The sequence below is a fragment of the Eschrichtius robustus genome, chromosome 11 (assembly GCF_028021215.1).
Source record: "Eschrichtius robustus isolate mEscRob2 chromosome 11, mEscRob2.pri, whole genome shotgun sequence".
Classification (NCBI taxonomy): Eukaryota; Metazoa; Chordata; class Mammalia; order Artiodactyla; family Eschrichtiidae; genus Eschrichtius; species Eschrichtius robustus.
In genome coordinates, this window is record NC_090834.1 from 58,794,415 (window position 1) to 58,814,568 (window position 20,154).

At 40.2% G+C, this 20,154-nt stretch overlaps 1 protein-coding gene across 1 annotated transcript in view; it reads right to left on the minus strand.

Annotated features, from left to right (window-relative positions):
* Nucleotides 1–16,411, minus strand: part of ACER3 (alkaline ceramidase 3) — a 180,538-nt gene extending 164,127 nt beyond the window's left edge. The window contains exon 1 of the mRNA XM_068556194.1: nt 16,205–16,411. Coding sequence (XP_068412295.1) covers nt 16,205–16,307 — 103 coding nt within the window. The 5' untranslated portion in view covers nt 16,308–16,411. The remainder of the gene's footprint in view (nt 1–16,204) is intronic.
* Between the last annotated feature and the right edge of the window lie 3,743 nt (nt 16,412–20,154).

Here is a 20,154-nt window from a genome sequence, read left to right on the forward strand (position 1 = left end):
GTTCAACCAACCATGGATCACGTAGTACTGTAGCACATATTCACTGAAAAAAAATCCCTGTATAAGTGGACTTGCACAGTTCAAACCCATGTTGTTCAAGGGGCAACTGTACTGGCAAATCAAACCCAGGTATAGATTTATAGATATAGCTATGGATATGGACATGGACATAGACAGAGACAGAGATGGAGAGATAGAGATGTTAATACATCATGTCCAAGTGGGCCAGGAAAGCAAAGTTAGTCCAACATTAAAAAATCAATCAGGGCTTCCTTGGTGGCGCAGTGGTTGAGAGTCTGCCTGCCAATGCAGGGGACACGGGTTCGCACCCTGGTCTGGGAAGATCCCACATGCCGCGGAGCAACTAGGCCCGTGAGCCACAACTACTGAGCCTGCGCGTCTGGAGCCTGTGCTCCACAACAAGAGAGGCCGCCATAGTGAGAGGCCTGCGCATCGCAATGAAGAGCGGCCCCCGCTTGCCACAACTAGAGAGAGCCCTCGCACAGAAACAAAGACCCAACGCAGCCATAAATAAATAAAAATAAATAAATTTAAAAAATAATCTGTAAAAAAAAAAAAAAAAATCAATCAATTGAATTCATCATATTAACAGAAAGGACAAAATCACTTCAATAGATATAAAATAGTATTTGACAAAATTCAATACCCACTAATGATAGAACTCAAGCAAGTCAGGAAAAGAAAAGAATTTCCTCAACCAAGAAGTCCTACAAAAAATCTACAGCTGGGGGCTTCCCTGGTGGTGCAGTGGTTGAGAGTCTGCGAGCCAATGCAGGGGACATGGGTTCGAGCCCTGGTCTGGGAAGATCCCACATGCCGCGGAGCAACTAAGCCCGTGAGCCACAACTACTGAGCCTGCACGTCTGGAGCGTGTGCTCCGCAACAAGAGAGGCCACGATAGTGAGAGGCCCGCGCACCTCGATGAAGAGTGGCCCCCGCTCGCCGCAACTAGAGAAAGCCCTCACACAGAAACGAAGACCCAACACAGCCAAAAATAAATAAAAATAAATAAATTTTTTAAAAAAGAAAAAAAATTATTAAAAAATAAAATAAAATAAAATAAAGGACTTCTTAAAGAGAATCTTAAAATTTCAAAAAAAAAAATCTACAGCTTACCTAATAATAAAAAAACCCCACCATATCTAATAATAAAATATTTAATGCTTTCCTCCTTAAATTAAAAAATAAAAATAAAAAAGGCAAAGCTGTTTGCTCATATCACTTCTACTCAACAATGTACTGGAAGGTCCTAACCAGTACAGTAAGGGAAGAAAAATAATGCATAAAGATTATTGAAAAGGATGAAGTGAAACTTTCTATTCATAGATTACATGTTTACTTAGTGACAAAAAAATAAGTTTAGCAAGGTAGAAGATATAAGGATGATAGACAAAAATCAATTTAAATATCTATGCTAGCAATAGAGAAACAATGAGAAAATGAAATTTTAAAAGTATAATGTATAAGAACATCAAAAAATATAAAATACTTAGAAATAAATTTAACAAGATGTTTAAGACCTCTACAATGAAAACTACTGAGAGAAATTAAAGGAGACCTACATAAATGGAGAAATACAACATGGTGGATTGTAAGACTCATATTTTTAAGATGTCTGTTTTCCCCAAGATGATTTATAGATATGATACAATCCCAGTAGGCTTTTAAAATAAAAATTGATGTATTATCTATTTTATAAAACAGATTACCTCAAAACTTAGCAGCTTAAAACATCAGACATTTATTATCTCACATAATTTCTGAGAGTCAAAAATATGGAAGCAGTTCAGACTCAGGATCTCTCATGGGGATGCAGTCAAAATGTTGGCCAGCTCCAAAGTCATCTGAAGGCCTAAATGGAGCTGGAAGGTCAACTTTCAAGATGGCTAATTCACCTGTCTGTTGGCTGGAGGCCTCAGTTCCTCATCACATAGACCTTTAATGACATGAGGGCTGTCTTCCCCAGAGTGAGTGATCCAAGAAAGAGGCCAAGAGGGAAGCAGTCATGCCTTTTATAACCTAGTATCCAAAGTTTCATCACATTACTTCTAATTTATTTTATTAGAAGCAAGGTACTAAATTTGGACCACACTCAAGGGGAAGGTAATTAAGCTCTACAGAGAAATAGCAAAGTGCACATCTTTTAAAACCATGATAATAGACAAACTGATTCAAAAATTTATATGAAAATGCATAAGACCTAAATATCCAAAACAATATTTTAAAAGAACCAAGTTGGAAGATTTATAGTAGTTGATTTCAAGGTCTACTATAAAGCTATATATATATCAAGACTCTGTGGTAATGGCATAAGGATATGCAAATACATCAACAGAGCAGAGAGCCCAGAAATAGACCTACATGTACAGCTCATGATTTTTGACAAAGGAGCAAAAGCAATCCAATGGGGGGGAAATGTTTTTTCAGCAAATAATGCTGTAACAACTGGACATGCATATGAGAAAAAAATAAACTTCAATCCCTACCTCACACCATATATACAATGAATTTGAGATGGATATAGACCTAAATATCAAGCTATAACTATAAAACTTCTATAAGAGAATACGGGAAAATACCTTTATAATCTGAGGGTAGACAAAGGTTTTTAAACGGGATAAGGAAAGCAATAACTATAAAAAAAAAAAAGATAAATTAGACTCCATAAAAATTTTAAACTTCTCCTCATTAAAAGATACTTTTTAGAAAATGAATAGACGAAACATAGGGAGAAAACAGTCACAAAACATCCATCTGATAAAAGGACTTACGTCCAGAATATATAAGGAACCCTTGCAACTCAATAATAAAAAGACAACCCGGGCTACCCTGGCGGCACAGTGGTTGAGAATCCGCCTGCCAACGCAGGGGACATGGGTTCAAGCCCTGGTCCGGGAAGATCCCACATGTCGCGGACAACTTAGCCCATGTGCCACAACTACTGAGCCTGCGCTCTAGAGCCCGTGAGCCACAACTACTGAGCCCGTGTGCCACAACTACTGAAGCCCACGCACCTAGACCCTGTGCTCCACAACAAGAGAAGCCACCGCAATGAGAAGCCCGCACACTGCAACGAAGAGTAGCCCCCGCTCGCCGCAACTAGAGAAAGTCCGCGCGCAGCAATGAAGACTCAACGCAGCCAAAAATAAAATATTAATTAATTTTAAAAATAAAAAGACAACCCAACTTTTTTTAATGGGCAAAAGATCTGAAAAGACAATATACAAAAGAAGATATATGAATGTCCAAGAAGCACATGAAAATGTGCTCAGCATCTTTAGTTATTGGTAAATGCTAATTAAAATCACAATGAGATGCCATTATACCCACTCCAGAATGGATAAAATTAAAAAGTATGGCAATGCTAAATGTCCTTGAGTGTGTGGAGCACCCAAAACTTCCATGATGAGAATGAAAAGTTACATCACTTTGGAAAAAAGTCTTGCAGTCCCTTAAAAAACTAAACATAAACTAACTCTATGACCTGGTAATTCCACTTCTATGAATTTACCCAAGAAAGATGAAAAATATATGTTCACAAAAAGACTTGTATAAGAATGTTCATAGCAGCTTTATTCATAATAGCCAAAAACTGGAAACAGTCCTAGTATCAATAGGTAAATGGATAAACTAACTATAGTACATTCATACAATGAAACACTACTCAGCAATAAAAAGGAACAAACTACTGATTCAACAGCAGGACAAATCTTGTTTCTCATAGACACGAATCTTAAATGGACTAATAAAGATTTGTTTTTAATTTTAACTTCTAATATAGTAAATACTAATAGACTTAACTCACAAAGTTTTCCAGGGTTCTCAATAATTTTAAATGTGTAAAGGGGTCATAAGACCAAAAAGTCTGAGAACCGCTGATCTAATAAAAGTTGAATATAGGCATGCCCTACAATCTAATAATTATACTCCTAAATATATAGACACTCTTACACTTGTGTGTACCAGAAGATGTACAAGAATGTTCATAACATTATTTGTAATATCAAACACCTGGAAACAACAAAACATCAAACGATTGAAGAATGGATAAATCAATATATTCATACAGTGAAATTCTAAACAGTAAGAAAAAAAATGAACTATCAACGTAGATAATTCTCAGGAACATGGATGATACTAAGGACCACAATTTGAGTGAAAAAAACGAGTTGTAGAAGAATGTATATATAGTAAAATTCTACTCACATAAAATGTAAAACAAGCAAACCTAAACTGTATTTTCTAGGAATGCATAAGTGGGAAAAGACTAGGAAACGAAACACTAAATTAAGGATAGTGGTTATCTCTGAAGAAAAAGAAAGAAGATGGGATGAGGGAAGGGCACATAGGGAGCTAAATGTTTACCCAATGATGGCTGTTCTTAACCAAAGAATAGTCTTCCTTTATCAAGGTCATAATTCTCTTCAATTGTCAAGCTTTAAATTGGACATTCCTAGAACAGTGAGAACAAAGAATATCCATTTGATTGGCAAGCCTAATTGAATCAACTCCAGTGATCAACAGATCAACAGAATATCAGACAACAAAGCCAGACTGCCCTCACATCTACTTTAAAAAAGCATGTGTGTACATGGGGACAACTTATGGAATGGGAGAAAATATCTGCAAACGATGCAACTGGCAAGGACTTAATTTCCAAAATATATAAACAGCTCATACAACTCAATATCAACAAAACAAACAACCCAATCAAAAAATGGGCATTAGACCTAAATAGGTATTTCTCCAAAGAAGATATACAGATGGCCAATAGGCACATGAAAAGATGCTCAACATCACTAATTATTAGAGAAATGCAAATCAAAACTACAATGAGGTATCATCACCTCACACCAATCAGAATGGCCATCATCAAAAAGTCTACAAATAATAAACGCTGGAGAGGGTGTGGAGGAAAAGGAACCCTCCTACACTGTTGGTGGGAATGTACAATAAATTGGTGCAGCCACTGCGGAGAACAGTATGGAGGTTCCTTAAAAACCTAAAAATAGGGTTACCATATAATCCAGAGTCCCACTCCTGGGCATATATCCAGAAAAGACAAAAACTACCACAATGTTCATGGCAGCACTATTTACAACAGCCAAGACATGGAAGTAACCTAAATGTCTAGGTATTTACCTATGAGAAATGAAAATATATATCCACAAGAAGACCTGTACAAGAATGTATATCACAGCTTTATGGTTACCAAAACCTGAAAACAGCCAGGTGTCCACCAACAGGAAAATAGATAAACTATGTTATATTCATACAATGGAATACTAATTGGCAATAAAAAGGAACTACCAACACATGCAACAACATGAATATCAAAAATACTATGCGAGTGAAAGAAGCCTGACACCAAATAGTAAATATTATATAATTCTACTCACATGCAGTCCTAGAATGAACAAATCTAATGTATGGTGAAGAAAAAAATCAGAACAGATAGTTGCCCTGGAGAGAAGGGGGAAGGTGAAGGTGAGAATTACAGGGAAGGGGCGTGAGGAACTTTCATGTTTGACGGAAAAGTTCTCTATCTTGATAGGGGTTTTGGTTATGCATATAAATGCACTTCTTAAAATTCAGCAAATACACACGATTTGTGCATTTACACTGAATACAAATTATACATCCAAAGAAAAAACAGAGAATTGAACTTTAGTTAATGATATGTATGTTGAAGTATTTAGAGGGAAAGTATACAGATGTTTGCAATTTACTTTTAAATGTATCAAAAAATAAAATGAATTGATAGAGAGAGGAATGGATAAATAGATATATGATAAAATAAGTACTGTATACTAAAATGTTACTGGTAGGATTTAGGCAATAGGTGAATGGATAATCACTGCAAAATTCTTCTAACTTTGCTGTACATGTGAAAATATTCATTAAAAAAAGGGGCTTTTCATGCCATATTTACTATTTGGCCTTTATCCTTCAGTCAATAGAAAGTCTTCAAATGGAAACAGAAGAAGCACCTAATTCTGTAAGGAGTAATCAGTCAAGGTTTAAAGAGGTATCCACTGACTGGGAATGCAGCTACAAATGACAAGGGAACAGCAGATGCAAAAGCAATCGGGTTAAGGTTGTGCGGCACACTAAATACTCCAACTGACCTTTCCACTGAAAACATCTAAAAATTCTGGTATAGTCACAAAATATTCAAATAAATGAAACAAAGAAGGAAGAAAGGGAAGAGGGGTGAAGGGAGGGGAGGTCCACCAAGGTGAGGGGTCAGATAGGAGACCTCCCCAAATAAAGGCTTAACTTCCCTACCCCAATCCCTAAACTCAGTGTTTGCTCTTACGGCCTTTCAACTGTTTAAATGAGGCCCACTCACATTAGTAATCTTCACTTAAAGTCAACTGACTGTAGGTGTTAACCACATTTACAAGATTCCTTCAGAGCAATACCTAGATCAGTATTTGATTAAGTAACTGGATACTATAGCCAAGCCAAGTTCACACATAAAACTAACCATCACAGATAAGAAGGCCACAACTATAACAAAGCAGGATTTATTTTTTAAACTTATTTTGAGTAGATTCCAATTCGACTTTTATTGAGCACCTAGTATTTGCCAGGCACTTCCCTGTGCGTTTTCACATGTATAATGCCATTTGATTCTCACAACCCTACCAAATATTCATTGTTCTCATTTTATAGAAAATAAACTGGTACAAAGAATGATTAAGTGATTTGCCCAAAGTCACAATGTTCAATGGAGCAACATTCAGAGAGGATTCTGATTCTGACTTCAAGTCATTATGTCAGTTACTTTTCCCACAGGAAAGCATGTAGGGTTTCATGTCACCATAAACTGCTTTTGCTGTCTCTTTTGGGCTCAATCATTTTTCTGGGTCCTAAAATGTTTCTTCATGCCCTTACTTCTTTTTTTTTTTTTGGCTGCGTTGGGTCTTCGTTGCTGCGCGCGGGCTTTCTCCAGTTGTGGCGAGCCGGAGCTACTCTTCACTGTGGCGCGCGGGCTTCTCATTGCATTGGCCTCTCTTGTTGCCGAGCACGGGCTCTAGGTGCGCGGGCTTCAGTAGTTGTGGCTCCCGGGCTCCAGAACGCAGGCTCAGTAGTTGTGGCGCACGGGTCTAGTTGCTCCGCGGCACGTGGGATCCTCCCAGACCAGGGCTTGAACCCGTGTCGCCTGCATTGGCAAACAGACTCCCAACCACTGCGCCACCAGGGAAGCCGCCCTTACTTATTTATTTTAAAACACTCTTTGTTGCACTACCGAAAACTCTCCAGGTGAGTGTTTTTTTCTGCCCACTATGAAACAGTTGGCAAAGGAACAAGGGTAGAACCCCAAAATCAAAGAAACAACTTAAAATTTCAACCTGAACTAATAGTGTACTGGACAAAACTTTAAATGTTTACTATTTTCTGTATTCCAGTTAGCAAAGTTGCCCAAATTACAATTTGAGGTATTTGTTCTCCTTATTTACCAATACATCAATTACTGTTCCATTAAAATAAGTAAATAGGGACTTCTCTGGCAGTCCAGTGGTTAAGACTCTGTGCTTCCACTTCAGGGGGCACAGGTTTGATCCCTGGTTAGGGAACTAAGATCCCATATGCTGCACAGTGCAGCCAAAAAAAAAAGGAAATAAATCATTTCTTCCAACAGGTGCTACCAAATGACAATTTTTCCTAGTTAAAATCTTGGATGACCTAGGTAAATGCTAAATCAAGATTAGACTTCAAACTGTACTTAGCCTTCAAGTACAGTAGTTTCTCCTAATCTGCGGTTTCACCTTCCAAGCTTTCAAATACCCATAGTCAACTGCAGTCTGAAAATATTAAATGGAAAATTCCAGAAATAGACAATTCATAAGGTTTTAACAGTGCACCATTCTGAGTAGCATAATGAATCTTGCACCGTCCTGCTCTGTCCCGCCTAGGATCCTCAACCATCAACATCACCTGCTCCTGACATCCAACCATCCACATCATTATGGTTCAATGATCCAGGATCACCCAAAGCAAATGAATCTCCTTCTCTGAATAATCAGAAGTTAATAGTAGCCTAACACTAGGTCACAATACCTTCTCATCATGTAGGCATTTTATCATCTCAGATTATCACAAAAATAAGGGTAAGTACAGTACAATAAGATATTTTGAGAGAGACCACATTCACATAACTTTTATTACAGTATATTGTTATAACTGTTCTATTTTATTATTAGCTGTTATTAATCTCTTATTGCGCTTAATTTATAAATTAAATTTTACCATAGGTATGTATGTATAGGAAAAAACACAGTACATACGGTTGACCCTTGAACAAAACAGGCTAGAACTGTGCAGATCCACTTACAACTAATTACTAACTATAGACCAAAGTCTAAAAGATAGTTTGGTTTGAGCTTCGCTTAGGTATTGGGAACAAATGAAAAGAAAACTGTTTCTAAAATGAAAATGTAATATGTTCAATTTTAAATTCAATTTAGCTCATTACCCAGAACAATCATTTTCAAACTTCGGTTCACATGCAGTACTTTTGGCCTGTTACTGCTGGGGGCAGGGTGGGGGAGGGGGGGTGGTGATCAACACCTAACTTGATTTTCAAGTTACAAACCTAGGTTCCAGTACCAGCCCTGTGATCCTGAACAAGTCACTTATCCTTTTGAACCTGGTTCCTTACATACAGACAGTGATAACGCTTACACCCCATAGGAAAAAAAGAATTAACAGTTGTTTTTTGAACAATAAAGTCTTGCTTCTCCAAGTATAATCTCCAGACCAACAGCACTGGAGTCATCTGATAGCTTATAAGAAATGCAGAATCTAAGGCCACATTCCAGACCTACTGTACTGGAATATGAATGTTAACAAGACCTCCAGGTAATTCACATGCACATTAAAATCTGAGCAGAACTACTATAAAGTACTCTACAGATGTTAGGTATCTTCACCATAAAAAAAAAAAAGTTAATTAGGAGCTCTTTTTGTTCTGAGGAAGTCCTATGACCTGGTAACTCATTAACAATATGACATCAACAATATTTGACATCATCCTCCTCAGCTCTACCATTTCCCATACTGAGAAACTACTGAACGTGGATTCTGGTCTAGGTTTCACAACTAATTGGCAATATAATCTTGAGCAAATCATGTGAACTCTCAAGGTCCTTCTCCTTACATGTAAAATGAGAAGGTTAGACCACTAGTTACCAACCTGAGGTCTCTGGACCCACTGGGGTCTGAAAAAGTAGTAATGGAGGGAGGCAAGATAGTATGATAGTTAAGGGTATAGTTTTAGAATCAAATGGCCCTTGGGTCATTTAGGCTCTGCCACTTAATAACGTTGACCTAGGGCAAGTTACTTAACCTTCCTAAACTTTAAAAGAGTTGTTATAAGGATTATAATAAGGGTTCGTATAAGATAATATACACATAGAGCTTTGCACATTGTATCCCATAATGTTAGCTTTTATTATTTCTATTGGCTATTTTCAGTATCTCAAAAATCATATTTATCTGAAATAAGGCTGCAATGAAATTATTATGCTATTTTGCTTTGGACTAGAATTATATCAATATATTAAGGTAATACATTACCTTATCTCATGTATCTCATATGGATCAATACAGTGTAGTAACAGTGACTAGATCTCCTCTAATTGACAGTCACATGTGCCTTTGATTATTTGAAATGGGGATAAAGTGCATTAATAATTATAATTTATGTAGAAATAATAATAAGTTACAATTTATATAAAAATAATAATAAATTCATGGGGCCCATGACAGAAAATAATAAAATGCTTCTTTCTAATGAAAAAGTTAAAATAGACACTACATCACCATATGATCCAGAAATTCCACTTCTGGGTTGAAGAGATATTTGTACACCCATGTCACAGCCTCACTATTCACTACAGCCAAGAGGTGGAAGCAACCCATGTGTCCATCAATGGATGAATGGATAAGGAAAATGTAGTGTATACATACAATGAAATATTATTCAGCCTTTGGAAAGAAGGACATTCTAACACATGCTACAAAATGCTACATAAGGACATTATGCTAAGTGAAATACGCCAGTCACCAAAAAAAAACCCCAAAAAACAAAAAAAACCCACTGTTGATTCCACTTATATAAATTCATAGAGACAAAAAGCAGAAGATTGGTTGCCAGGGTCTGCGGGGGAGGAGGGAATACGGAGTTGTTAAATGGAGTTTCAGTTTTACAAGATGAAAAGAGTTCTGGAGATTGGTTGCACAACAGTGTCAGTGTACTTAACACTACAGAACTGTACACTGAAAAATGGTTAAGATGGCAAATTTTATGTTATGTGTGTTTTTCCACAATGATTAATAAATAAATAAATACAAAAACAAACAACCAGCTAGCTGGTATGGCAGTTCTTCCAGCACTAACACTGTAAAGCCTTTATGCTTTAAGTTTTTAATAAGCACCCCTTCCTTGCATTCCAAAGTACCATATACATATGTCCATCACAGCACCCGGAACAATTTACTGGCAGTCTCTGACTGTATAAATTAAATCTAAACCCTTTGGTACACTAAATTTGACCCTTCATTTGGCCTTCATTCTTCAGTGGACTTACGGTGTTTCTGAGCTATGAGTCAGAGGCAGTGATGCTTGCTCATCAATAACCCTCAGGAAAAAGACTATCTTCCTTAAGGTGACAGGATGTCACTCCACCAGCCCACAGAATCCCATGGCCAAAAGAAGCCTGAAGCACGCTCACTTCCTTGAGGCTACTATTCAGAGAAGATAGTGGGAAGGGGCCTGAAAAAACGAAAGGAAAAGGGTGCAAGGAGGTACAAGCAGCTAGATGCCTTGAGTGGCAAATGTGTACGGCAGGGGCAGCTGATTAAAGCCTCTCTAGTCTTGTGCTGCACTGGCAATGAAGGACAGACTCCTTTATGCCATCTAAGCAAATCCTATCATAAAAGCGTAAAGACTGAGGGTTGCCCTGCTTCCCTTCTGCCCAATTCCTATGAATAGATGGGGAGAGGGGCAGCAAACCTGTGAGAAGAGACAACACCTACCTAGCTTGAATCATCCTAGCCCAAGGGCAAAAGGCAGATAGCTAGATGGTCCTACCAGAAGTTACCATCCATTCTCCCCATCCATGAAAGTCTTACTAGCCAGGTTACCCCCTCAGACTGAAGTAGCTCCTATGAAACCCATAATTAGGATTTAAAAATATTTTTTAGCTTTCTGATAAATAAACCCTCCTTTATAATATATCAAATTTTAAACATTCTTCAAATACATTTTTAGGAATGCATTTCCCTTGAAAGTAGGAAATGCCTATTTGAACTTATCTGTTCATACCTCTACTGGCTTATTAGCTACCTTGAACAGAGAGACAGCTTTGTATAGTTTTGTATTTTAAGTCAATGACAAAATAAGTTTTCAATAAATATTTGCTGAATAAATTAAACATTCTGGAAAAAAAAGGGTAATTCCCCCTTGAGGCCATCATTAAAACACAGAATTCCCTTCTGCTTCCCTTTAGGAAATATTTCTTCCATAAAAATGACAGCACCTGAAATTCCACTTCCTGTGACAGTGTTTCTTGGTAGAAAGAGTTGTCAGACCTATATTTGAATACCATTTCTGCCACTTAATAGCTGTATGACACTGAGCAAGTTACTTAACTTCTCTAAGACTCAGTTCCCTCACCTATAAAATGGGGATAACACCACCTACTTACTAGGAATGTTACTAGGATTAGAAATACACAAGCAGTCTTCACTTTGCAGAGTTCTAATATGCACAAGTTTCAGTTACCACAGTTTCGTTAAACAATACCAATTCCCCAACAACACAATTCAAATTTCAGTTCCCACAGTATATTAACTGTGAATAACTGAATACAGTACAAACTTCACTACTAGATCTTCAGTCCACAAATGACTATGTAAATAATAGAAGCACATCATGATCGGTAACTAACCAAGTCACTTCTTTTAAAGTTTGTTGGTGGATTTGACAAAATAAATTGCAAAGGAACAACGATTAGGCCATTGGTGGACTCCTCATCAGTAACAGTAAAAGCCAGGATACAATGGAATAATATCTTCAAAGTGCTGACAGAAAAATATCTCTCTGCCTAAATTTCTAACTATAGATAAAAGACCAGGGCAAAGTCTGTTGGTGTTTAGTCACTGCACATCTGTTATTCAGTTCATGTACAGACGGCAAAGCATGTAGCTGAGTTGCCTCCTTGTCTCCTGGTGATGAATGTACGTGACATGTTACAAAAATGGATAATTGAAAGGTGGAACAGGCCAACAATGATGAAAGTGCAGCAAAGAAACAAAAAGTAATAGTGTTAAGGGGGTGGGGGAGGGATGGATTGGAAGTTTGGGATTAGTAGATGCAAACTATTATATAGAGAATGGATAAACAACAAGGTCCTACTGTACAGCACAGGGAACTATATTCAATATCCTGTGATAAACCATGATGGAAAAGAATATGAAAAAGAATGTATATATGTATAACCAAATCACTTTGCTTTACAGTAGAAATTAATACAACATTGTAAGTCAACTATACTTCAATAAAATAAAATTTTTTTAAAAAGTAATAGTGTTGGAAATAAAATCCCTATCAAACATAAACGGAGTTATAGAAGAAATAACTGACCATGACAATGTTGACCTTGTTGCCACTCGAGAGACCAGATATGCAGCCAGAGGAACTTAGTGAAGGCAAACTTATCGACACAAATGAAGAAAGGGGTTGTGAGAAAAGGATGAAGATGGAACAGAAGTGACACCAGCAAAAACTCTGCGTTACAGGAACTCTCAGAAATATTTCACAATATTGAAAGTGCAAAGAATGAAATGTTGGAACCTGATCCAAAGTTAGAAAGGAGCATGACAATCCACCAAGGCATAGAAAAAAATACTCATTCCATGTCATAAGTTACATGACAAGAAGGCAAGTACTACTCAAATTACTCTAGATAAGTTCTTCTACAAAGAAATAACACATTTTAATTCTCAGTGTTTTCAATGTTTTCAATTACAGTGTACTAAATATTAGTTTTAACATTTTTTTCATTTCTCCATATATTTATGACTAACAGTAAGAGGATTTACAATGTTTGACAAAAATGTGTAAAGGTCACGGAATACTCATAACTTTTCTCATTGATTATGAAGATTACTTTGCCAGGTTTTAACTTGCATGGTCATTTGTACTGTCCCATACTACCATGCAAAGTACCTGTAACTTCTAGCACATCAAGGCACTTAGTATTTCACAACTGAAGAGAAACTGGCTACCTTTTCCCCTGATTCTGACAATCCACCCAAACAAAAAAGGAATATGAGCTCATCTTGGATGACGTTAAGAAGACAGCGTTTCAGGTTTTTCAGTGACTAAGAACTGTTGCCATCTTTACATGCAATTCCCCAAACTTGTCCTTAGATTACCCAAAACACACACACCCCAATGCTGAAAGATAGGCTTCCTGAATAGTTATTCAATTTGTCATCTGTGATAGTGTACTACTTCATGCTTGTCCTCATCCCCTGCATGCAGGGGCAAAACAATGAATGTGTGATAGAAGTAATATGGTATAGTAGCTTTAGAGTCAGACCTCAACTTGAATACTACCTCTACCCCACTTTTTGCAACCTTAGATAAATTACTTGTTAGAGTTTCAATTTCCTAATCTGTGAAATAAGGATAATAATGCCTTCTTTTTGGAATTATGGTAAATATCGAAAAAGATAAGATATATGAAGTGCTTAGCAAAGTGTGGTACATAGTAAGCACTTAGATATAGCTATTATCACCATTATTATTATCCTGAATATTTCTATCATTATTGTAAATATTATAATGTTGATAAAGTTGCATTTGTTTTAAACACATTATTAATCAGCCTATTTTTCAAAGATCAAGTCTCTTACTCAAAGATATGATAGACACACACCACTTGCTGGGTGAGAAGGTTGACCTCAACCTCCTCCAGATCATTTTCTCCCAAGGTACAAGTGCAAAGGGCTGCCAACACTCACTCATCCTGTTCTTGCAACTCCTGATTCCTATGTCAAAACCCTCCCTGCCGGCTGCTCAGAGTTTCCTCTTCTGAGGTCATTAAGAACTAAAGCCATTTCCCATTTCTCAGAGCTATCTGTCAGAACAGTAGTATCTTGCTGTCTCATAACTCACATGACTTAACTGTCAGTTTTCTCTTTTGATTCTAATCCTTCATTCTAAACTAAGAGTCATTATTACCTATATTGACCCATAAAGCTGCAAAGGACCTAAAGGCCAACTAAAGCCAACCCCTTTTCTCTACCAAACAATTAATTCCCCCTAAAATATCCATGTGAGTTAGTTGAGCAAGGTCTGTTTGAACACTTTCAGTGACAGAAAGCCCTCTACCTCTCAAATCAACACAATCAATGATTATAACTTTAAAATTTTCCTTACGTTGAAGCAAAACCTCTCTCCTTACAGGCAGTTTCCGCCCATAGGCTCTAATTCTACATTCTAGAGAAATACAGAAAGCTTAACTGCTCTATATCACAGCCCATTCAACATTTTAAGAACCCTGAGTTTCACTTTTCCACATTACAAATTTCTAGTTCAGAAAGCACAATTTTAAGTCCCTTCTCTCGTGGACCTCCTCTGGACCATGTATGGGCTTGCCAACGTGATCTAACAGCAAATTGGTAAAGCACTTCCTTTGCCAACATCTGAGCTGACGAGTAATTATACTACAAATGACCCCTTTGCCCATATTCATCCATTATTATATAAAAATTATTAATTTAAGCTAGTAGTTCAGGAAAAGTAACTCTCAGCCTAAATCACAGTTTAAAGGGAATAGTACTAAAAGTCTTAAAAACTACCAAGAGTTCTTTTTTTTTTTTTTTTTTTTAATCCTAGCCAATTACTGGGAATGCAATAAAGTAGGATCAGCTGGCATGAAAGTCTTGCCTCTTTCCTACAAAGCCAAACACACGTCTGGGACAAAGACCCAACAATGGGAAGGTTAGCTAAAAAAGAGTTTTGCTTCACGTCCTGAGAAAGTTGAGCCAATTAGAAGAAGGCAGTAATAGTGAGCCAAAAAATATTCTCTGTACCTTGCCAGAAGCAGGTACCTGAAGAAGGATCAAATGCTGTGCTCTCAAAACTTGACCACAGTAAACTACAGAAAAACAAGCGGCAGATTTTTCCTGTTCCTAGCCTGGAAGGAACAATCATCTGGGGAAATACACACACACACACACACACACAGAGCACCCCAAGGGGCCAGTCAGGGGCAGCAGCTAGAGGAGGATTCTTCCCCAAGTCCTCAGAAGGTGTAATCAGTGGAAGTAGCGTCCTCAGAAGAACCTTAACCTTCGTCAGGTAGTCGGAGAGGAGGCAGAGTGGAGTAGGGACTTGATCCCTTGTGCTCTTAGGAACCTGGCACGAGCCGGAAGGTACAGACTAGATGCTGCCTTCTACTCCTGGTGCAAGGAGAGAGCTGAATGATCGTACTCAGAAAGGAGGTGATCGCTGGTACCCGAAGATATCCTGGGTGAGAGTGGGCTGGGGGGTAAGGGTGGGGGTAGGTATCTGAGACCGGGAAAACCGTTCACTGGAGGTGACCGAAGGAGGACTCACAGGAACAGAGAACGAGGAAGGGAAAGACCGCGTTTTCACGTATTTGGGGGAAGATTGAGCTAGGACCTGTTCCCTTCTCCTGTGTCCTTGCGACGAAGGTGGTGGCAGCAACAGTAGGAGCAGGTGTCCCGGGCCCTCATTCAAATAAGCAGAGTCCCCCACTGTCCCAAGCTCTACTCGGGCTGCCCCCACTTGCCCCTCAGGCAGCGGAATCCCCATTCCCAACCCTGCCCCTCAGGCTTCCCCTAAGGTCCAGCAGGGGCTCTCCACATATCTTCCGCCCCCCCCAACCTCGAGGCCCCCCTCAACCCGTCCAGACCGGCCCTCCTCACCCGCCACACTGGATTCCCCTAGCTGCTGCCTTCCTCCGCAGCATTCCCGTTCCTGTCCCCTGGCCCGCTCTCCCCACGCCACCTCCCCCGGCCAGGCCCCGTGCCTCCCCCGGCGGCCAGGTCCGCCCTCTCCCTTCCTCACGCGGCGTCTCCCCTTCAGACCGGCGCCCTCCCTCCCTCGCTCCCGCCTCAGGCCGGCACCCGCACTCACAGAACTCGGCGATGTACCAGGTCACCGCGTAGTTCTCCTCGCACCAGTCCAGCGTGGAGGTCGTGGGGCCCCAGTAGCCCTCGCGGTCTCCGGCGGGAGCCATAGCGTGCGCCGCCGCCGCCGCCCAGGCGCTCCGCTCGTTGCGCTTGGTTCCGCGGGTTCCCAGGCCGGCTCTGGCCCTGCTGGCGCGCTAGCCTCGCACTCCACCCGCTCTCCCTCCCCGAGGGGCGGGGCCCGGAGCCGTCAGAGACCCGCCCGGCCGGAGACCCCGCCCACCGCGGCCAGCGCAGGGCCCAGCCGGAGGGCGCCGGGACTGCCCTGCCCCCTCCTTCCCAGGGAAGGGGTGTGAGCTGGGCCACCGGCCCCGCCTCGACACGCCCTTGACTGTGGGTTGGGCGTTCCTGACATCCCCGAGGCTGTTTTCTATCTGGATGCTTGAGCTTCTGGTGAGGGGGGGAGGGGGAGGGGGAGGGGGAGGGGGGAGGGGGAGGGGAGGGGAGGGGAGGGGAGGGGAGGGGAGGGGAGGGGAGGGGGAGGGGAGGGGAGGGGAGGGGAGGGGGAGGGGGAGGGGGAGGGGGGTTGATTTTACTGCGGCGGGGTTGGGATGAAGGCTTCAATCAAGCCCTGGCTTGATTAAACTAGTGCAGAGACGCACCTCAGTGTCTTTCTTCGGCCGCAGGCCTGAAAAGGAGCTCAGGAACCGAATACTCCCAGCCCCGCCGGGGACTCCCAGGAAATAATAATTTTCTGATAAAGGTGTGTCACCTGGGAACAAAGGGAAAGGGCAACAAACCCCGGACCGAGCAAAAAGAAGGGGGAGGGGGGGACTTCGGGATCCTAAAAAACAGTGCAGCCAGAGCACTAAAGCAGAGTTTACTTGCTTCCGTTTGGGCTTACAAGCCCAGAAGTTTCTACCTTCTAGCAATCTATAATTGTGTCCTACTCTTCAGGCAAACAGCCTCCCCTACTACCAGCCTCAAGACCCTAATACTCCTCAGAGCTGCTGCAAGGATCTTTTTAAAACACAAATGCAAGCGCCCCCTGCCCCTTGTGTTCAGCTACACCAAACTCTTCCCTAGCTCAGAATGTGCAGGGTCCACTCCCATCTTCCTGCCTTTGCTCCTGCAGTTCAGCTGGGACTGCCTGCCTTCCTCTCTTCTCCATTTAGCTAATTTCCACTGGTCCTTTAGAATCCAGCTTCCTGAAACCCTCCCTGACTCTCATCCCCAAGAGCTCCCTTGACCTTTGTTCACATCCTCCAGTGATAGATACATCCTGATCTGAAAGTTTGATTTCCATTCTTTATGGTCCCAACACCCAGGACTCCGCCTGACCAAGCAGCTCGAAATGAAGAGTATAGTTAAGGATGACACAACTGCTATTTCCTAAAGAAATAAGTCAATTAAGGTGTAATCGAAGGTAAAAGAAAAAACAAGGAGAGATGAGGCACCCACAGCCTCTCTACAAAGTGACCCTACCGGATGATAGGTGCAGAACCTTTACTTGCAGGGTGCAAAACCTAGGAATAGAGGCTGTGTTTTAATAGAAATAGTGGGATATCGAAATTTTTCTTTTGAACAGCAGACATTGAGCTTCTGCTATGTACCCTGCCTTTGGCTGAGTGCTAGGAACACATGGAGGTAAACAGTAAAGATTCAAGATGGCAGTCTCTGGAGAGATCAATAAAATTGAGGTGTGGGAAAACTTCTATTTCTAGTCATTTTTTATCTTGTCCTCTAAAATTTCTGTCTCGTGTGTTCTTAATATGTATATTAATCATAAGTATATATAATTTATAAATGAATAAATATACATATATTTGTATACTCATAATGAATATGCAGAAATACATACTAAAAGTGATTTGCTGATGACATTGCAATAAAAACTGTAGAGACCACAACCGTAGACTGTGATAATACTTGCTAGGAGTAAAGCAAAAATTAGGGCTTTGCGGGAGCCCTTATGTGGAAAGAACCCCTAACTCAGCCAAATGACTCAAAGCAGGGGATGAGGCCTTGGCTTTATCAATACCTTGCCACATCAACAGTTACAGGGGGGTGGGACCTACCATGACCAGGACAAAATTTAGAAGAGAAAAATTAATTTTTCTCACCAAGACAAAAGGTGCACCGCAGTAGTATCGCTCAGAAAACACAAATGTATTTCATAGGTCCTTCAGCAATGTCTGTCCTCCTTTCTCTCTTTTCTAAAAAACTCCCCCCAGCCCCTAGTATAAATGCAATGCATGGAAATGTAAGGAACCCAGAACAGCCAAAACTATCTCGAAAAAGAACAAAATTGGAGGGCTTCCCCGGTGGCGCAGTGGTTGAGAATCTGCCTGCCAATGCAGGGCACTCGGGTTCGTGCCCTGGTCTGGGGGGATCCCACATGCCGCGGAGCGGCTGGGCACGTGAGCCACGGTTACTGAGCCTGCGCGTCTGGAGCCTGTGCTCCTCAACAGGAGAGGCCGCGATAGTGAGAGGCCCGCGCACCGTGATGAGGAGTGGTCCCCGCTTGCCACAACTGGAGAAAGCCCTCGCACAGAAACGAAGACCCAACACAGCCATAAAATAAAAATAAAAAAATAAATAAAAAGAACAAAATTGGAGGACTTACACTTCCCGATTTCAACACTTAATACAAACCTACACTAATCAAGACAGTGTAGTACTGGCATAAGGATAAACATGTAGATCAATGGAATAGAATTGAGATTTGAGAAATAAAAACTGTAAATTTATGGTCAGTTGATTCTCAACAAGGATGCCAAGGGAATGAATAGTCTTTTCAACAACTGGTGCTGTGACAACTGGATATCAATATGCAAAAGAATGAAATTAGATTCCTTCCTGCCATAATAAACAAAATTTAACTCAAAATGGATCATAGACTTGCATGTAAGAGCTAAAACTATAAACTCTTAGAAGTTTATATAAAAGTAAAAATCTATTATGTAACCTAGGGTTAGACAATAGTTTCTTTTATAAAATACCAAAAACACAGGTGACAAAAGAAAAAATAGATAAACTGGACTTCAACAAAATTTAAAACTTTTGATACAAATGATACCAAAAATAGGAGAAAACATTTGCAAATCAGATATCTGATAAGAGACATATTATGAATATATAAAGAACTCCTACAACTCAAAAAAAGAAAAATAACCCTAAAAAATGGGGAAAGCAACTGAATAGACATTTCCCCAAGCAAGATATACAAGTGGCCTATAATCACATGAAAAGATGTTCATATTTGCCATACTAGAAATGCAAATCAAAACCACAATCAGAGACGTGGATGAACCTAGAGACTGTCATACATAGTGAAGTAAGTCAGAAAGAGAAAAACAAATATTGTATATTAACACATATATGTGAAATCTAGAAAAATGGTACAGATGAACTGGTTTGAAAGGCAGAAATAGAGACACAGATGTAGAGAACAAACGTATGGACACCAAGGGGAGAAGTGGGGGTGGGGGTGGGGGTGGGGGTGATGAATTGGGTGATTGGGATTGACATGTATACACTGATGTGTATAAAATGGATAACAAGAACCTGCTGTACAAAAAATAATTAAAATTCAAAAAAAATAACCCACAATCAGATGCTACTTCACACACAATAAGATGGCTATAATCAAAAAGACAAACAATATGGGATTTCCCTCGTGGTCCAGTGGCTAAGGCTCTGCACTCCCAATGCAGGGGCCCCTGGTTTGATCCCCGGTCAGGGAACTAGATCCCACATGCTGCAACTAAGAGTTCACATGCCACAACTAAAGTTCCCACATGCCGCAACTAAAGATTCCCCACACCGCAATGAAGATCCTGCACGTGGCAGCAAAGATCCTGCACGCTGCAACTAAGACCAGGTGCAGCCAAATAAATAGACAAGCATTAACAATTGTTAACAAAGATATGGAGAAATTAGAACACTCATACATTG